The sequence below is a fragment of the Acanthochromis polyacanthus genome, chromosome 10 (assembly GCF_021347895.1).
Source record: "Acanthochromis polyacanthus isolate Apoly-LR-REF ecotype Palm Island chromosome 10, KAUST_Apoly_ChrSc, whole genome shotgun sequence".
Classification (NCBI taxonomy): Eukaryota; Metazoa; Chordata; class Actinopteri; family Pomacentridae; genus Acanthochromis; species Acanthochromis polyacanthus.
The window spans coordinates 1,943,525-1,960,397 of record NC_067122.1 but is presented as its reverse complement, the minus strand read 5'-3'; the positions used below and the strand labels follow the sequence as shown (position 1 = coordinate 1,960,397).

The window sequence follows — 16,873 nt, the reverse complement described above, 5'->3', positions numbered from 1 at the left end:
GTCTGCAAGTTTGTTATTCACAGTATAACATAACTTGATAATGAAATTTTAGAAATGCTCTGATTTTCATTTTATATTTACAATAACAAGAAAATAAAATCAGTAAGAGGCAGAAACGATAAACGGTCCGTTTTTTCATTTTATTTGGTGGCGTTTGTTCCTGAGCATCTGAAGCTTAAATCCAGTCAGAGGACCATCTTCAGTCAGAGAACTTCAACACCTTCCATCGGCTGGACCAGATGTGGCATCATCTCCCTCTGAACATCTGGATGACAGGAGAAAAGACAAAAAGCAAACACAGATCACAGAAATACAATTTATTCACTTTTATTCACTTTTTTGGCTCTTAAAATCATTACAGATAAAATTTACATTCAATTAAATACTTTTTAACATTTAAATGAATATATATATATATATATATATATATATATATATATATATATATATATATATATATATACATACACATATATATATATATATATATATTCTAGAAATAAAAGGAGGTTGGATAAAGGCCGATAGTTGACTAAAACACCCCGATCCAGAGTCGAGTTTAAACGTCTGTTAGTAAAGAGGTTTTACTGGGATCCATCCAGATATGCATATTTTTATTTCTATAGCTGGAAGTCCAGTATTTCCTGAATGATGAAATAAATTACAATAAACATTGTATTACATTATGTAAAATTACTTATATTATGTTATTTGAAAATGATTATATGACATGTCATTATATTGTATTCATGATATGATATATTATATAAAATAATAATATATTATAATATAATTATATGTTATTATATTATATATTAAATTATATTATATATAATAATATAATATAATATAATATAATATTATATTATATTATATTATATTATTATATTATATTATATTATACTGCGGGGTTCCAGCAGGGGGCAGTACTAATCAGTTTCACAGTTTAACGGACGCAGCTGAAGAAGAATGAGTACGTGGACCAATGACAGCTGAATGGAGACTTCAGATGTTTGCGGGAGCAGTTGGAGTGATTGTGAGCTTTAAAAGAAGAGAAGAAACGTTTAAAGAACAATTTTCTTCTTGTCAGCCTTTATTTTCATAGAAACAGGTGAGTTTAACCGTAAATTGTTTCTCTGTTAGCCGCTAGTTCGCCGCTCGTGTTCCAGCTAAAGCTAGATAAGAGTTCTGTCATGTAAGCTAGTTCTAGTTTTTATAACATTTGTCTGTTAGTTCGTGGTGTTTTTTTATTTCTTTGCGTCTGACGAAATCTGACGTTTTCGAGCCATCTAATGTGACCAAATTCAAACCATTCTGCAGAGAAGATCGGATCAGAATTCCTCCATGGTGATGTAAAAGACTGATCACAAGCTGGAACTAACATTTAACCTTTGCTGCCAACAGACCAACCAGTTACGAGGTTTAGGGGGGCAGTTACCTTTTCATAGGGGTGGGATAAATCTGTAATAAATCATCATTTAATAAACTGCATTTTGTGGGTTATATCTGTCTCATAGTAACTAAATCTAAATATTGGTTTGATGATTTGGAACATTTACATTTCTGTGGGGGGCAAATACTGTACTTTTTCACAGCTCTGTTCTCATTTATGGCCTCCTATTATCCACACAACACTGGATCGGTGATGTCGTTATCTGTTGTGTTTACTCCAGATCTTGTCAGTTTGTGGACAATAACTCTGTTCTCTCCTCTGTTTCAGTCACCATGAGGTTTACTTCCAGTCCTGTCAGAAAATCTTCCCTCAGCAGCTCCATCCTGACTGTCGTCTTGTTGCTGCATTGCTGCCACATCACCGGCATTTATGGCCAGAAGGTGAGCTACACTGGAGTAAAACACCTTTACTTTTACCCAGACGTATTATTTTTTATAAAATATGTAAAGAAAAACATTGTCCTGTTTAAGTTTTAACAACAGGCTGTTTAATCTAATGTGGGACAACACCATCAACAAGGTGAAGACTTCAGCCGTTGGATCGCGGCCTGGTTGTAGTTAAACTTTAATATTCATGGGAAGGTCGCCACGTGTTGGAACCACAACTTCAGAATGAATCCTTTAAAAAGAACTCACTGCCTGAACTCATTGCTGCCACAGGGCAATAATCCAATGAAGCATCAAAATGATCTTGATCTATTTTAGTCACAGCTCAGAAAGAGAGAGTTCTGAACAACACTGATTAAAATAAATGCCATTATCTTTTGTGTTCAGTCTGAAGGTGCCTTAACTGTGGTGGAGAACACAGAGGAAGGTGATGAAGAAGAGGAGGTGACCGTAGTCGATGATGATGAAGGAGATCTGGAGGTGGTCCAACCTACTGAGCAGTGGCAGACGCTCAAACCAGGTAGATGAGAGCAGCTTTAGTGCAGCACTTCTCCTGATTCACAGAAACAAGCAGAGCTGTACTCTGATGGACAGCTTCCAAAAAAGTCGTGATTGTAAACAACTCAAATACACACCACTGTTCAAAAGTTTGGGCTCATCCAGACAAACTCCCACTTTTATCCATGTGCTAACATAACTGACCAAGGGTTTTCTAACCATCAATGAGCCTTTAACACCGTTAGCTAACACAATGTAGCATTACAGGCAATGTTCCCTCTAATTTTTCATGAGTCTGAGCAAACACACAAACTCCCTGAGCGGTCGATGAACCACTGTGAGCGACATCAGACGTGTCACTGTGGTCACGCCAGCATCACATCCATCCAAGTTACACGTTTGTTAAAAGAACCAAACTAGTAGTTTGGTCGTAGTTTGGTGACACTACAACGTATAAGAGTGAAGTTATTGGATATTTTTGTCTCTGCTGTTGCAGACTGTACCTGTTCTCTCCATAGACACCAATGTTGTTTCTGAAGCTACTTTAGATCAAACTGGACTTGTAGCACATTGTCTGCCTTACAGCGATGGGAAAGAGGCATCGTTTATGTTTTACAACATATATCTAATGAGTTATTGATGCTGGAAGTCTGAATCTGTGAATATCTTTCCAACTTTACTGAACTTGGGGCCACAACCACCCAAGGAGTGGAATATTTAATTTTGAAAAAAGCATTAAGTCATACTTAAAGCTTTAAGTGTTTTATTAACACAAAACTAAGAATTCTGTGTTGTTTTATGATCACAGGTTCTGTCTAAAAAGATGTGGCCTCATCTTAAACAGTGAAACCAGACTAATAAAATGTAATGACCAACCAGTGTGTAATACTGGATTCTGCACAAACTGAATGCAGAATACTGGACAAAGAAATTCTCTACAGATATTTTTCATCCATATCTAAATCTTATCTTAACACAGTTAATGTATTAACTCATTTATGTGTGTCTGCACATATTTATTTATGTATTTATTTAGTACCATTAACATCAGAGTTCTGAGTGAGTTTTTCTTTAGACAGGCAAAGGCCATTTATTGATCACATATAGGCTATTAAATAAATGATATTTAAAAAATAAAAGCATTTAAATAAAACTTAGGTATTTATTGAGTCACTAAAATACCGTAGAGTCTACGGCCACATCAGCATCATTATAAGCATAATGTGGTACATTCACAAACACATACTGTAAATCCAGCTTATCATGATGTCTCTTACCAAAGGGACTTCAGGAGATGATTAGATGATGATAAACTGTGTCCTGCTGGTTGGTTCTCTCTGTTCTCATGTTTCTTACTTGTTGGTCTCCTGATGCTGCCTTACTTCAGTCTATGAGCAACAGAAAACACAGTTTTTCTTGTACCTATTGCCAGGGGTTCCAGTCTTCCCACTCAAACGTTTTTGCTTCTTTGGACGTGGTGGAGTTACGGGTGTAGACATTTTTAAACACGCAGAGCAGTGTGCAGCAGCGTCTGTAACCAGGAAACCTGCGACAGGACCACCGGACCGGACACACAGAGAAGCATTGATGTATATAGAAGACTAGATATGCTAACTTGTTCGTCTGTATATGTAGCTCTGTGACAGACTGGTGACCTGTCCAGGGTGTCAGCTGGGATAGACTCCAGCACCCCCCATGACCCTAGTGAGGATGAAGCGGTGTATAGAGGATGAATGGATGGATGGATACGCTAGCGCGCTGTAGCAGCCGGCTAAGGTGGCTGCACATAAGGACCGTCTGTAAATGACGTTGAGTAGCTGCGTAAATACCGATGTGAATCACATCATCGGCTGGAGCAGTCAGTCATGGGTCACTCACTGACACATATTGAAAAATAGCACAGAATGAATTGCTATGAATTAATTTTATTTTCAATTTAGGTTGGATTTTTTTGTGCACAGCGCAGACTTTCTGTGCGCTGAGACTGTCAGGAGTGTGCAGCTTAGAGGGAACAGTGATTACAAGTAACCCCAAAGTTGCTCTATATTATTTAAAGTTGCTCTAAAATGAGTTGAAGTTGACAAAAGCTTGGGGTCACGCTTACAATTTCATGTTTTCATGCAGTATCTTCACTTCTCTGTCCTAGAGGAGGAAAGAAAAACGGAAAATATTCTCCATAAGAAGTTGTAATTGGGATTTAGATTCCAAAACATGGATGATTATATTCTGAATAAACATAGTTACAGTCCTGCACCACCACTACTCTCTGTTTTGTTGAGTACAATGTGTCATTTCTGTTCTGTTTATCCAACATTGAAGTTCTAAAGAGCTCAGTCAGCAGAGCAGTTCTTCCACACCTGTTTAGATGCTGCTTGTGCTCTACAGGCCAGGCAGTGCCAGCTGGTTCCCATGTGAGGCTCAATCTACAGACAGGAGAGAGGGAGGTCCGACTGGGAGAGGAGCAGCTCAAGTACTGGACTCAGGAGCACAGGTAAAGAAGGGAACAATAGGAAGAAAGTTCAGCGTATTCAGGCTATCTTTATCCAAGTCGGCTCAACAAAAACTCAAACTGAAGGTGGTTTTCAACTTTCTTTGTTCACTCAGACTTTCTGCTTCAGACTCTGTTCACATAAAAGAGGATGTTTAACGCGTCATGTGACTCTTCTTCTGCACAAAATGAACCGATGGTGTTCAGCTGCTTTCGTCAACAGCTTGTTTTAATGGAGAACTATGAGGAAAATAAAATGTATGATGACATAATCCCCTTTATTTCATAAGGATCTCACTTTTATGGTAGAAAACAGTCCAATGACTGACTTGAAAACCAAACTGCTCTTTATTTGTTTAAAGCAGTAAAAGTCTGTGTTTGCAGGGAGACGGAGGAGACCCGGTCGTCCTTCAGTCCAGATGAGTTAAAACAAGCCATGAAGAAGATAAAGGAGGATCTGAACCTCGCTGGCAAAGATGCAGATCCTCAGGTAATAACCTTCTACTCTCTGGGCCTGCTTTGGGAAATACTTTTATTATTGGATGGCAGCTTTCAGAGGGACAGAAAGTCACAATACTAAGAAGAAATAAGTGTTCTGTGAATATAACACCATATCTGTCATTTCACTGTGCCTGAAGGAGTCTGTGGCGTCTCAGTATCGCCCCCTGGAGGAGTTAAAGAAGGACATGGCTCAGCTGGACCTGTTGGTGGAGACAGATGTTCAGGTCAGTTCAGTTGTAGTGTTTTATTTAGGAAGCCCCAAACAAGTTTCTTATGCTTTTCTTTCCCCATCTTGGTTTTTAGATTTTGGCCAGCTGTTCTGCTTAAGCCTACGGTATCAGATCAGACTTAGATCAGACAGCCGGTTACTTTTATTCTGAAAAGTAACCGGCAGTGCGAATGTTTACCGGAAATGAATATCTTACGTCGCTCGTCGATGCTCCAGAACCACAAAACCATGTAAACAAGACGAAACATTAATTTATTGTTCCTTCGTCATGAATGGGCAGCGGTTCATTAAGGTCACCTGGATCTCACGGCAGGAAAATCTGTTCTTTTAAAACGAGCTAGCGGCCGGTAAGAGTTCTGTGTTTACATTGTGTTAGCAAGTAGAAGCTAATGGTAATTAGCCTTCAAATGACGCTTCAGCGCAGGAAATTCTTTGAAAACGACAGGCTAGGATTCGTCTATTTATTATTTATGGTGTCTGTTTCAAGTAAGCTAGCAAACTATAGCTAGTTAGGAGTTATTTTATTGTATATCAGACTTTCGGCAATCTCTTAGCAATGAGAGATGGCCGAAAGTCTGATCTGATACCTTAGGCTGAAGCAGAACAGCTGTCTACTACGACAAAGTCACCATTCAACAGTTGTTGGAAGGCAGCTTGCACGTCTGTGGTGCTGATATGTGGGCTGTACTTCGTGTCTGTGGTGTGTTGTAGATCATGAGGCGCCTGCTGGACCAGTTCAACAGCAGCAACTCCACTACAGAGCAGAGACTGGGCATCCTGCTGGAGCTGGAGTACATGGTCCATCAGGTAGCAGAGCGTTCAAATGCAGCTGCTAGGAAGATGATGCCCTTTAGATGGGCTCAGACGTTCAGCTTCATAACTCTCTGTATGCTTGTGTTCAGGTGGATAATGCTGAGAACCTGTGCTCCATGGGGGGTCTGCAGGTCATTCTGGAAGGTCTGAACAGCTCCGACTTCAGGTTACAGGAAAACTCTGCCTTTGTCCTGGGGTCTGCTGTGTCCAGGTACAATGCATTGCATACATTTTACAGAATATATTCCATTTGCTCCCCACAAGTTTTTCCCTTTTCCACAGTGTGAGCCGATCCGTTCCAACCCCACAGTGTTTGGAATAGCATCCCCATTTTCCAAGAATGATATCCCGATTTTCACAAGTCAAATTCTGAACGGATGAGTGGTTTGATTTCCAAAAAGAACATCATTCCACATGTTTCATATGAAAATGCAGTAGTGGAACTGATGTACGTCATTCCTTTGTAAACGCCTGATTTTATGTTTGCAAGTCATCCACTGAAGTACGTCATGTTGAATCCTCAGAGGTCTGAGAAGCCTGTTGTCTAAAAAAAATGACAGTTTCTCCAAGCTGATAAAAATAGAACGAATTATTAGATTTTCACACTTCCAGTGGTTGTTGACCTGCACATTTGTGACAAAATGCTAACACTAGAACACTGAAAATACAGAGCAGAGAGTAGACAAGTATTAAAACCGTTTATTAGTAAAATATCTTCAGTACTGGAAACCCTGTGGGGAGGTGGAACAATGTCGTAAATGGTGACTCCAGGCGTTTTAAAATTTTTGTGAAATCAATATAAAAAAATAGAAATAAATGCACATACACAAGCTAACATGATGGAGGTTAATGGGTGATGGAGGTAAACGATGCTGTGCCTCTGCTCTCATCTACTTTCATCTGTTGACATATTTTAAATCCTATGAGTCACTGCAGAATCTGAAAGCCTCACACTGATGTGGAATAAGGATTTCCATGAAGATTCCAGCTTACAGACGCAGACGTGCAGCATAGAAATGATCAGCATCACTGCTGTTTGTGTCCCTCAGTAACCCGGCGGTTCAGGTGAGAGCCGTGGAAAGCGGCGCCCTGCAGACGCTGTTGACCAGTCTGGCTACTGTACAGCCGCTCAATGTGAAAAAGAAGGTACATGCACCCACATTTGTTAGAATTTACCTCCTTTAAGGTGCATGGAAACACACACGCTTCAGCTGTGGTGTTCTGTGTGTGACCGGCCTCCGTTCAGGTTCTGTTTGCAGTGGCCTCCCTCCTGCGCCACTTCCCCTACGCTCAGCATCACTTCCTGTCACATGGTGGGCTGCAGGTCCTGTTAGAGCTGTTCAGGGCCGATGGAGGCGGAGTTCTACGCACACGCATCGTCACCATGCTGTATGACATGATCAGCGAGAAGGTACACTGGAAAAAATGCTCCTCTCAAAACAAGAAAAAAAAACTTTTTTCAAAGAACTTTTACCGTGAAAAAACTGCCAACAGAACAAGTGAAAAATGATTTGAAATGAAAAAAGATTTCTTAAAATAAGACATATTTAAAATCTTGAGTTCTTAAAAGTAGCTGTGAAAACTTAATTTAAGCTACATTTTACCAGGATTGTCAAGATAAGGTGTCTCAACCCTCCTGTTGTCCCCATTTACAGCAACAAAAATATTCTTTCCTTGTCTGAAAATTATCCAGAAAATCAGGAAAAAAATTCCCCAAATTTATAAAAAAAAAAAAAGCAAAATCTTCAGGAAAAAATATTTAAACATTTCCCTTAAAAGTTGCATTTTAAAAAACATCCCCAAATTTTGCAAGAAATAAAAATGTAAAATTTTTTTTAAAATTTGAAATATTTTCAGAAAATGAAAAAAAATCTTCCAAACAATAATTTTAAAAATATCTAAAGTGATTCCATATATATCAGTAGAACTTCTAATATTTCGCTGGATTTTGGTTGATTTTTTTTTTCTGAATGTTTTTAAAGAAACATTTTTTTTAACATTTCTTTTTTTCCCCAAAAAATGTTAAAAAATTTCCCCAAAAAATGTTGAAAATGTGGAAGTTTTCACTGTGAAAATATGTTTGTTTGTTTTTCTCCACATTTTTAAACTTTAAAACAGGACGACAGGAGGGTTCAAATAAAAATAATTTCAAGGTTGTTTGGCTTAAGATATTTAAGATGCATTGTCTAAAAACAAGTCCCTCCATCTGCTGAAATGTCTCGTTCAGTGAATTTATCTTAAATCAAGTGGGATGAGACATTTTGACTAAAAATAAGACAAACAGACTTGGTAAGAGTTGGAGTTTTTGCAGTGTACAGCAGACAACCAGCATTAAAAATGAATCTAGATGTGTTACTCAGTGTTTTCCAGTATATGTATTACCGGTTGATACTGATGCCGGTGTTCTCTGCTCCTCCAGGAACTGATCTCTCAGGCGGGTTTGGACTCGGTTCTGGACGCCTCCCATGAGGAGCGGGTCCGTCAGTACTCCATGGTGTCCCTGCAGGGCCATCTGTTAGAGAAGGGCTGGTGCAGTCTGGTTCCTCAGCTGCTGGAGTCCACTGAGCACGACTACAGAGAGAAGGTGGGACGCTTCATGTCATTTAGACACAGATTATAAGTAGCTTTAATGCTAAACTACCAGGATAAAACCACAGTTATGTGTGAGGCTGCAGACCAGTCAGGGTGTCCATGCTGACCCGTGTGCATCAGAACTGGACCATCGAGCAATGGAAGAAGGTGGTCTGGTCTGATGAATCGTGTTTTCTTTAATACACAAAGAAAAACCTGCAAATCATGCTGGTATTCCTCCTTGTTTACACTGTTCTTGTCCTGGCTGTACACATCGCTGCAAGTAAACAAAACTACTTAAAAATGCCCAAAATTATCCAAATGTTGTCAAAAAATGAACCAAAGCTAGTCCAAGATAGCAGATACCACAGCACACCTTCAGGGTCTAGAGCAGCCCGTTAGACGGGTCAGGGCTGTTCTGGTAGCAAAAGGGGTACCAAGACAATATTAGACAGCTGGTCGTAATGTTCTGCCTGATTGGTGTGTGCACATATAGAGCTTGAAATGAAAAGTCTGTTCCGTCTTTCTCCAGGCTCTCCGAGCTCTGTTGGCGATGGCTCCTGTGTGTTTGGATCAGTACCGGTCAGACGGCGCTCTGCTGGACTCTCTGCTCTCTCTCAAAGACCAGTACCAGGAAATGGTTCATTCAGAAATGATTCTAGGGGAGGAGAACAGCTACTTTGCAGAGATTGTGGAACTAATAGATGCGCTGCAAATAAAAATTAAATGACTGGAAGATTGTACATGGACATTACAGACCACTCCTTCACCGCTCCTCAAGTGCATCAAACAACCACAGACTCATGTTTGAACGGTTTGTCCAGATGTTCACACCGCCTTATCATCTCCTCTGTCATCCTGTTTGTGACATGGAGATGTTGAGGGGTTTAGCAGCTTTTCTAAGGCATCTGGAGGAGAGAGGAGGCTTCCTGGAGGAGCTGTGAGTGAGAATGCACGGGTGTCCCCTCATATTTTTTGCAGAAGTTTTGTTTGCACACATCACAATTAATTAATGTCACTTTTAAACAACAGCTCTCCTCCAGTTACATTTCACTTGGGAGAAAGTGAGATGGAAATTAAGGAAGTGAGAAATGGGAATTGGTGGCCTTATAGCTTTTGCAGGATTAGAGGGGATTAGGACAGATTTTCATTTTTTTCCTAATATTGTTGTGGGAATGCATTTTTATTTTGTGCTGATAATTTAAAAATAAATTATTTAAAAATAATACTGTTCTGTTTTTGCATTTTGGAGCAAACCACACTGTAATGAGTGGATATCGATACAGCAAACATAGTACACTAAACATATTAGATTTTCCTCTCAGTAGAACACAGTATGCTGTAATTAAACCACCATTAAAACTAACTAATTTACTGTTAATTCCATTAGATTCAACACAAACAGTACATCAAGGTCTTCAGTATTAGTAAACGTCGTAAGGCGTTTCCTTTTCGATGCTTTTATTCTGAAAAGTAACCGGCAGTGCGAATGTTTACCGGAAATGAATATCTTACGTCGCTCGCCGATGCTCCAGAACCACAAAACCATGTAAACAAGACGAAACATCCGTCTTTAATTTATTGTGCCTTCGTCATGAATGGACAGCGGCTCGTTAAGGTCACTCGGAGCTCACGGCAGGAAAATCTGTTCTTTTAAAACGAGCTAGCGGCCGGTAAGAGTTCTGTGTTTACATTGTGTTAGAAGCTAATGGCAGTTAGCCTTCAAATGACGCTTCAGCGCAGGAAATTCTTTGAAAACGACAGGCTAGGATTCGTATATTTATTATTTATGGTGTCTGTTTCAAGTAAGCTAGCAAACTATAGCTAGTTAGGAGTTATTTTATTGTATATAACGAGCTAAAGTAATGAGTTTATCCCCGTTTCCTCACATAACCTCTCAGTCTGCTGTAATAAACTTAATGGAGCAGCTTCTCAATAAAAGTAATTAATTTTACAGTCACACGTTATGTAAGTTGCAAGGAATTGCCAAGACTGACTGAAGACTGAAAGATAAATGTTAAAACGTTGTCCTTTAACTACAAGCATGTAAAATATACATAAACAAAACGTTTGACACCAAGATTTTCATTTTGCTTTTGGTTATCATTATCGTATCTACAAATACCCTTCTTTCTTGTGTTTTTTTTTTTAAGAGGTTTTTGACAGTAAGGGAGCTTGTTCCACAACGTTGGGGCTAAAACAGTTAAAAAATGGATTAACTTTGTTTGAATACTGGACTGTACAACTTTTCACAACAACTGATTCTTTGGTTTGAGGGTCTATGTGTAAAATAAGGGATTTAAAGCTCTGAGATCAGAAAGAATTCATTGATCTCCAGATGGAAGTTGCTCATGTTGCAGATGCTCTCATTCAAAGTCAGAAATAGAAAGAGTGAAAATATTTAGATAAACATAAAAATATGAACCTAAAATGTGAGCGTAAGTAGAAAGTATGTCCTAAAAATTAGAAACATGAGTAGAAACGGTACAAGCATAAATGTAAAGTGGGTTTTCCTATGAAAATAAAGGGGTGTGTTATGTGGAAAATAATCAAAAGCATCATAAATTGATCTATAAAGAACTGGGAGCCGTTGTAATTTGACCGGTAATTTTGAATATTATGTCCATGTAAATAAGGTATGTGTTTTTCTTTATGTTACTCTAAATGTTACACCTGGAAAACTTCTCTCTGGGTTATTATTTCAGTGCTATGCCTGTGTTTATTTGTGTGTCAGTGAACAGTGATGGAGTTGTCTCAGAGGGACCGGCTGTCGGAGCTGGTGGAGGAGCTCACCACGTCGGGACAGCCACAGCTCAACCAGGAGAAGATGAAGGAGGTCAAGAAGCTCTGCAAGTACGTTTGGCATTTTAATGTACCGACTCTGAGTAGTTAGATGTATGTTAATGTGTGTGGGACTGGTCACTGTCAACTGTCTGTCCTGTGTTCCTCTCAGAGTGTCTAACGACTGCATCGACCACGTGTACCACTCAGTCATGTCCCAGCTAAACCAAGAACACGCCGAGATCCGACTGTCTGCCTTCCAGATCGCCAGCGAGCTCTTCTCTAGATCGCACCACTTCAGGACGCTGATAGTCGACAACTTCCAGGTGAATCCACAGAGCGTGTACGCTTCCGTTGGAAGGTTTGGGCTCACTTAGAAATGTCCTTATTTTTGAAAGAAAAGCATTTTTTTTCAGTGAAGATACCATCAAATGAATGATAAATCCAGTGTAGACATAGTTAATGTGGTAAATGACTATTGTAGCTGCAAACAGCTGATTTTTAATGGAATATCTCCATAGGGGTACAGAGGAACATTTCCTGTGTTCTAATGCTACATTGTGTTAGCTAATGGTGTTGAAAGGCTCATTGATGATTAGAAAACCCTTGTTCAGTTATGTTAGCACATGGATAAAAGTGGGAGTTGGGTCACCTCAAACTTTTCAAGAATAGTGCATATTTTTAGTGTATTTTTTTACTATATTTTTTACTGTTTTTACTATATTTTTCTGAGACTTTTTACAAGATTTTTTACAGTGTTTTAACATATTTTTACTGTTTTTATGAGATTTTTTAAAATATATTTTTTCTATATTTTTTCTGTATTTTTTACTGCATTTCTACTATATTTGCACTGTATTTTTACTAAATTTTTTCCATATTTTGTACTGTGTTTTCACTATATTTTTTTCTATATTTTTACTGTATTTTTGCTATATATTTTTTCTATATTTTACTATATTTTATTGCGCTACCATTTAAAAGTCTGGGCTCACTTAGAAATGTCTTTAATTCTGAAAGAAAATCATTTCAATCTGTAGTTTAAAATTTGGTTTAGACACTTAGTGTGACTGAATTATTAGTATGAAGACATAAAATATGAACAGCATGTAAAGGTTAGTCCAAGGAAATTCTGAAAGTAAAATTCAAACTGTGTGTAAAAAATGTGGAATGTGTTTTCAAATTAGATTTCTATGTAGTTAGTATGGACATCGGTTTTGCTGTGACATGTTTCACTATGTCCTCACCTCATGCTCCCCTTTCCTCCCCTTTCCTCCCCTTTTCTCCCCCTCCTCCTCCTGCAGGAATTCTTGGAGCTGACAGTAGAGACGGATTCAGAGCAGCCCCTCCCTCCTCCTAAGGAAGTAGCCAGGAAACTGAGGGCGCTGGCCATCCAGACCGTGCAGTCATGGCAGGCGTCCTACGGCTCTGCGTATAAGAAGCTGGCGCTGGGATACCACTTCCTCAAGCAGGTTAAGAAGGTGAGACACATATGGGCTGCTCTAAGGTCTAGGCTTGAATATAAACTAAAATCAACATCCTCCAGGATCTTTCCAGAATTCAGAAAGTAAAATGAGACGTAGCATTTGGGAATGATATGATCTGATTTTCCCCCGTTGTGCCTGTAGAAATGTGCAAAAAGGGGCAAATTGGTTATATTTACACTAAAATCCAATGTTATGAGAGTAATACACAAAAAATCAAACATGATGAAAACTGCCTGATTAGAAATTCAGCATCACTTCTGCAGTTTCAGTCGAATCTGTCGCCGCATAAAGAAAATGTGCTGAGTCAGTGTAGGCTGTCAGTGTCAGCATGACGGTGCAGTTTTGTTGCTTCTGGTTTTCTGGGATAAAAAAACGAGTCATCCGTGTTTTCAGGTGGACTTCCAGGATGCCGAGGCCAGGACGGTAGCAGAGAGGAGAAGGGAGGAGGAGAGACAGAGGAAAATGCAGAGGATCTACAAGGAGAGGGTGGAGGCAGCAGCCAAAGACATGGAGGGTAAACATCACATCACACTGTCCGCTAATGATGCTGCAAGGCATGAAGATTAGATGTTTGAAGGATCTTACAGATGTTTTTCTTGTCTGCATTTCTTTGTCAGAGTCATACGAAGAAATTGAAGCCACGCTGACGGAGATGGAGTCCTGCATGAAGCTGCTTTTCCCTCACTTTGACCTCACAGCTGTCCACACGGCCAATAGCAGCCCTTCAAACTCCCAACCAGCCAATGGGTGTCCTTCAGACGACGACCAGCCCTGCTGCAGCAAAGACCTCAAGGATGATGGGAGAGAAAGAAAGACGCTGGAGAGGGAGGAAAAGAAAAGAGGCAGCGGAGCGACAGAGGAGGAGAAAAGGTCTGAAGACGAGGAGGAGAAGAAGGAAAAGGAGGCTGAAGATGGAGAAGCAAAGGAGAGTGCAAAGGGAGAGCTGGAAGAAGATGACGAGGACGAGGACGAGGACGAGGAGGAGGACGGAAGTAGTGAAGAAGAGGATGAGGAGGAGCCTCTTGATGAAGGCTCATTTATCAGGAACTCTGGGCTCATCTCTCACTCCTACAGTCTGGACCTGAACCTGAGTCCAGGTGGGTCAGACTCACATAAAGTGGTGTGAAAAAGTATTCACCCCCCCCTACAGGAATCTCGTATTTTTACGTATTTGTCCCACATAAAAGTTTCAGATCATCAAACAGATTTTAATAAAAGACAAAGATCATCCACAAAAACACAAAATGCAGTTTTTATTGAAGGAGAAATCCTGTCCAGCCCTTCTTGCCCTATGTGACAAAGTAATTGCCCCCTTAGCTACCAGTCTACCAAATCAAATTCATTCATCAGTTGGGTTCAGTTTCTCCGTCCACACTCACATATGATCACTGCCAGGCTTGTTGAATCTAAACATCACTAAATAGAGCTTTTCTGTACTTTTAATCGTCCGTTCAGGTCTTCATGTTAAAGAGACAGAGGACAATGAGCCAGTGGTTTCCACGGTGATAGACCTGCACAGGCTGATAACAACCAAACACCTACCGGCTGTGCAGGGCTGGGTTCAGGTAAGAACAGACTCCTTTCTAAAGTCATAATGGCCTTTAGGCCGGAAGACGCTGCACGTGATTAGATATTGTCTGTTCTGACGTGACAAGCTGTCTCCATATTGGTCTGTGATCTATTTCTGACCTTCTCCAAACTACATTATATACCCAAACATCAGAGAGAATCCTCAGAACTGATGCTTGGATGAACTGCTGCTCTGTTGGTGTCCCTTCTCCTGATATCAGTAAACATTAAGTCATCTGAGTCTCCAGTGCGTCTCTCTGTTTCTTCTTCCTCATCCTCCCTTGACCTCGTTGAACTTCCACAGCAAATGAAGCTGATGCTACCGTGATTTCACTCCTGTGTCGTATTACTTGGTAGCACTACTGCTGTTAAACCACTCGCCATGTCTTAGACCCGACCAGCAGATTTGTTTTTAGCAGGTTTCACATCTGTATTTCTGTCCTGCCTGCATGCGTGTCCAGGTTTTCACCAAGTCCGGTGCAGAGGAGCAGCTGCTGAGAAGAGCGTTGGATCTGAAGAGGTCTCTGGAAGCCGCTCTGCAGAAACAGGAGGAGCTTCACATCGACTACAAGACCAGGGTCCGCAAAGTGGTGAGTGTCTTCCGATAAAAATAGCGAGGTCTGCTGTTTCCACGCGTTTTGATGTCTTAATAAATTTCACAGTTTGAAACACCGACAAAAACAAATAAAGGATAGACAACCGTTCATGCTTCTGAGTGAAAGAGAATTGATCTGCTTCAGAAACCAAACATGCTTGGGAGTTCTTTTTAAACAGTTTGGAAAGTTTCACATACTTAGATTCAGGGTGAATTCTTTATTCTTGTATTGGGTACATTAAAAAAGGCAGTTATAAAGGTAAATCAGCTGTGGAAGATGAGGACTTTATAGCTCTGACACGCTTCTGTTTTTACCCACATTGACAATTCCAACACAAGAACATAGACGGACTGTTTACTTCATGCTTCTAAGAGCCTGGCCAGCAGATGGCAGCGTTCTACCAGAAATCAGAAGGGGAACCTCAACATTAGAGCTCACTAATGGCTCCGATTCAGAGGTAGTTTGATGGAACGGTTGACGAGTAATCCCCTATTTACCTGATGTGTGAGCTCCCAACAAAGAAAAACACACATTCCTCTAAATTTGAACAGCTTCAGCGTCTTTATGTAGCAACGCTGACTCCTAAACCGAATCACACATCAAAACACAGAATTTTCTTGGACTCAGCATCATTTTAAAAGTTTTCCTTTATTACTAGTGAGGAGGTAGAACATTTCAAACCTAAGTAGGATCTTTGTCGGGTAAACCAGAATCAAACAGTAGTCCTGCTGCGTGGCTGCAATTAGCTGGATTTGTGTATTGTTGAGTGATTCCAAACAATATATATCTGTATCTCTCTGTAGATACATAGATCAGTAAAAGACAGTGATGTAAGAAAGATTGATCAAATCTCAGGCTTTAAACACTTCAAATATGTCATAAATACTCTGAATAGAGTTTTCCATTAGCCCCGTCCTTCATCCACACCATCTAGTGGTCGTTAGCAGAAGTGCGGCCTTTAAAACTTCTTACATTTCAGCTGCGATGTTGCTGCTCCACTGAATCAATCAGAGTCTTTAAACTGTGGAAAACTGTAGAATGACTTTAAACTGCTGCCACAAGGCATCGCTGCAATGTAACCTGATTCCTGTTTCTACAATAGTAAGTCACCTGATTTTGAAAAGTCTCACGATAAGTAAAGTAAGTAATGCATGGAAGGGGAAATCTCCAAATCTATTGCAAGTGTATTGAAGCCTTTTATCCCGTATTATAGCATTTATTATATTTTATTTCAGGCAGAGTCTGCAGGGCGTTTAATTTTGAAAAGGGACTAGATCGTCTTCCTGTCATTTCCGTCTCTGCTTGTTTCACTTTCCTCTGCCAGTTTTCATGTTAAATGAAGCCTTCGATCTAACATTTGCCAAAATGAATCAAAAACAAACGCCTCTGGAGAGCTTTTTTGGAAAATAAGGAGAGAATCGATGCCGAGACTGACGAAAAAGTAAATATCATCACTTTTCTTCCTACATTTCCCATCTCTGTTCACTGTCAACTGTAATAA

The 16,873-nt window shown here is 39.8% G+C and overlaps 2 protein-coding genes across 6 annotated transcripts in view; both read left to right on the top strand.

Annotated features, from left to right (window-relative positions):
• The first annotated feature begins 952 nt into the window (after positions 1–952).
• Positions 953–10,165, top strand: sil1 (SIL1 nucleotide exchange factor). The gene is made up of 12 exons (XM_022219189.2): positions 953–1,111; positions 1,721–1,833; positions 2,227–2,359; positions 4,723–4,828; positions 5,210–5,315; positions 5,464–5,550; positions 6,267–6,362; positions 6,458–6,579; positions 7,418–7,514; positions 7,615–7,779; positions 8,788–8,952; positions 9,472–10,165. The coding sequence occupies exons 2-12, from the start codon at positions 1,726–1,728 to the stop codon at positions 9,667–9,669; spliced, it is 1,383 nt and encodes a 460-aa protein (XP_022074881.1). The 5' UTR covers positions 953–1,111; positions 1,721–1,725; the 3' UTR covers positions 9,670–10,165.
• uvssa (UV-stimulated scaffold protein A) overlaps positions 5,714–16,873 on the top strand; it is a 47,298-nt gene continuing 36,138 nt past the window's right edge. The window contains exons 1-8 of one of the 5 annotated variants that reach the window (XM_051954811.1): positions 5,714–5,902; positions 11,674–11,792; positions 11,893–12,046; positions 13,025–13,201; positions 13,601–13,721; positions 13,825–14,304; positions 14,663–14,772; positions 15,238–15,366. In XM_051954811.1, the coding sequence (XP_051810771.1) occupies positions 11,683–11,792; positions 11,893–12,046; positions 13,025–13,201; positions 13,601–13,721; positions 13,825–14,304; positions 14,663–14,772; positions 15,238–15,366 (1,281 nt within the window). In that variant the 5' untranslated portion in view covers positions 5,714–5,902; positions 11,674–11,682. Of the gene's footprint in view, positions 5,903–10,412; positions 10,613–11,077; positions 11,576–11,673; positions 11,793–11,892; positions 12,047–13,024; positions 13,202–13,600; positions 13,722–13,824; positions 14,305–14,662; positions 14,773–15,237; positions 15,367–16,873 lie in introns of those variants that run through there. The other 4 variants (XM_051954814.1, XM_051954812.1, XM_051954810.1 and 1 more) reach the window with 4 other exon arrangements.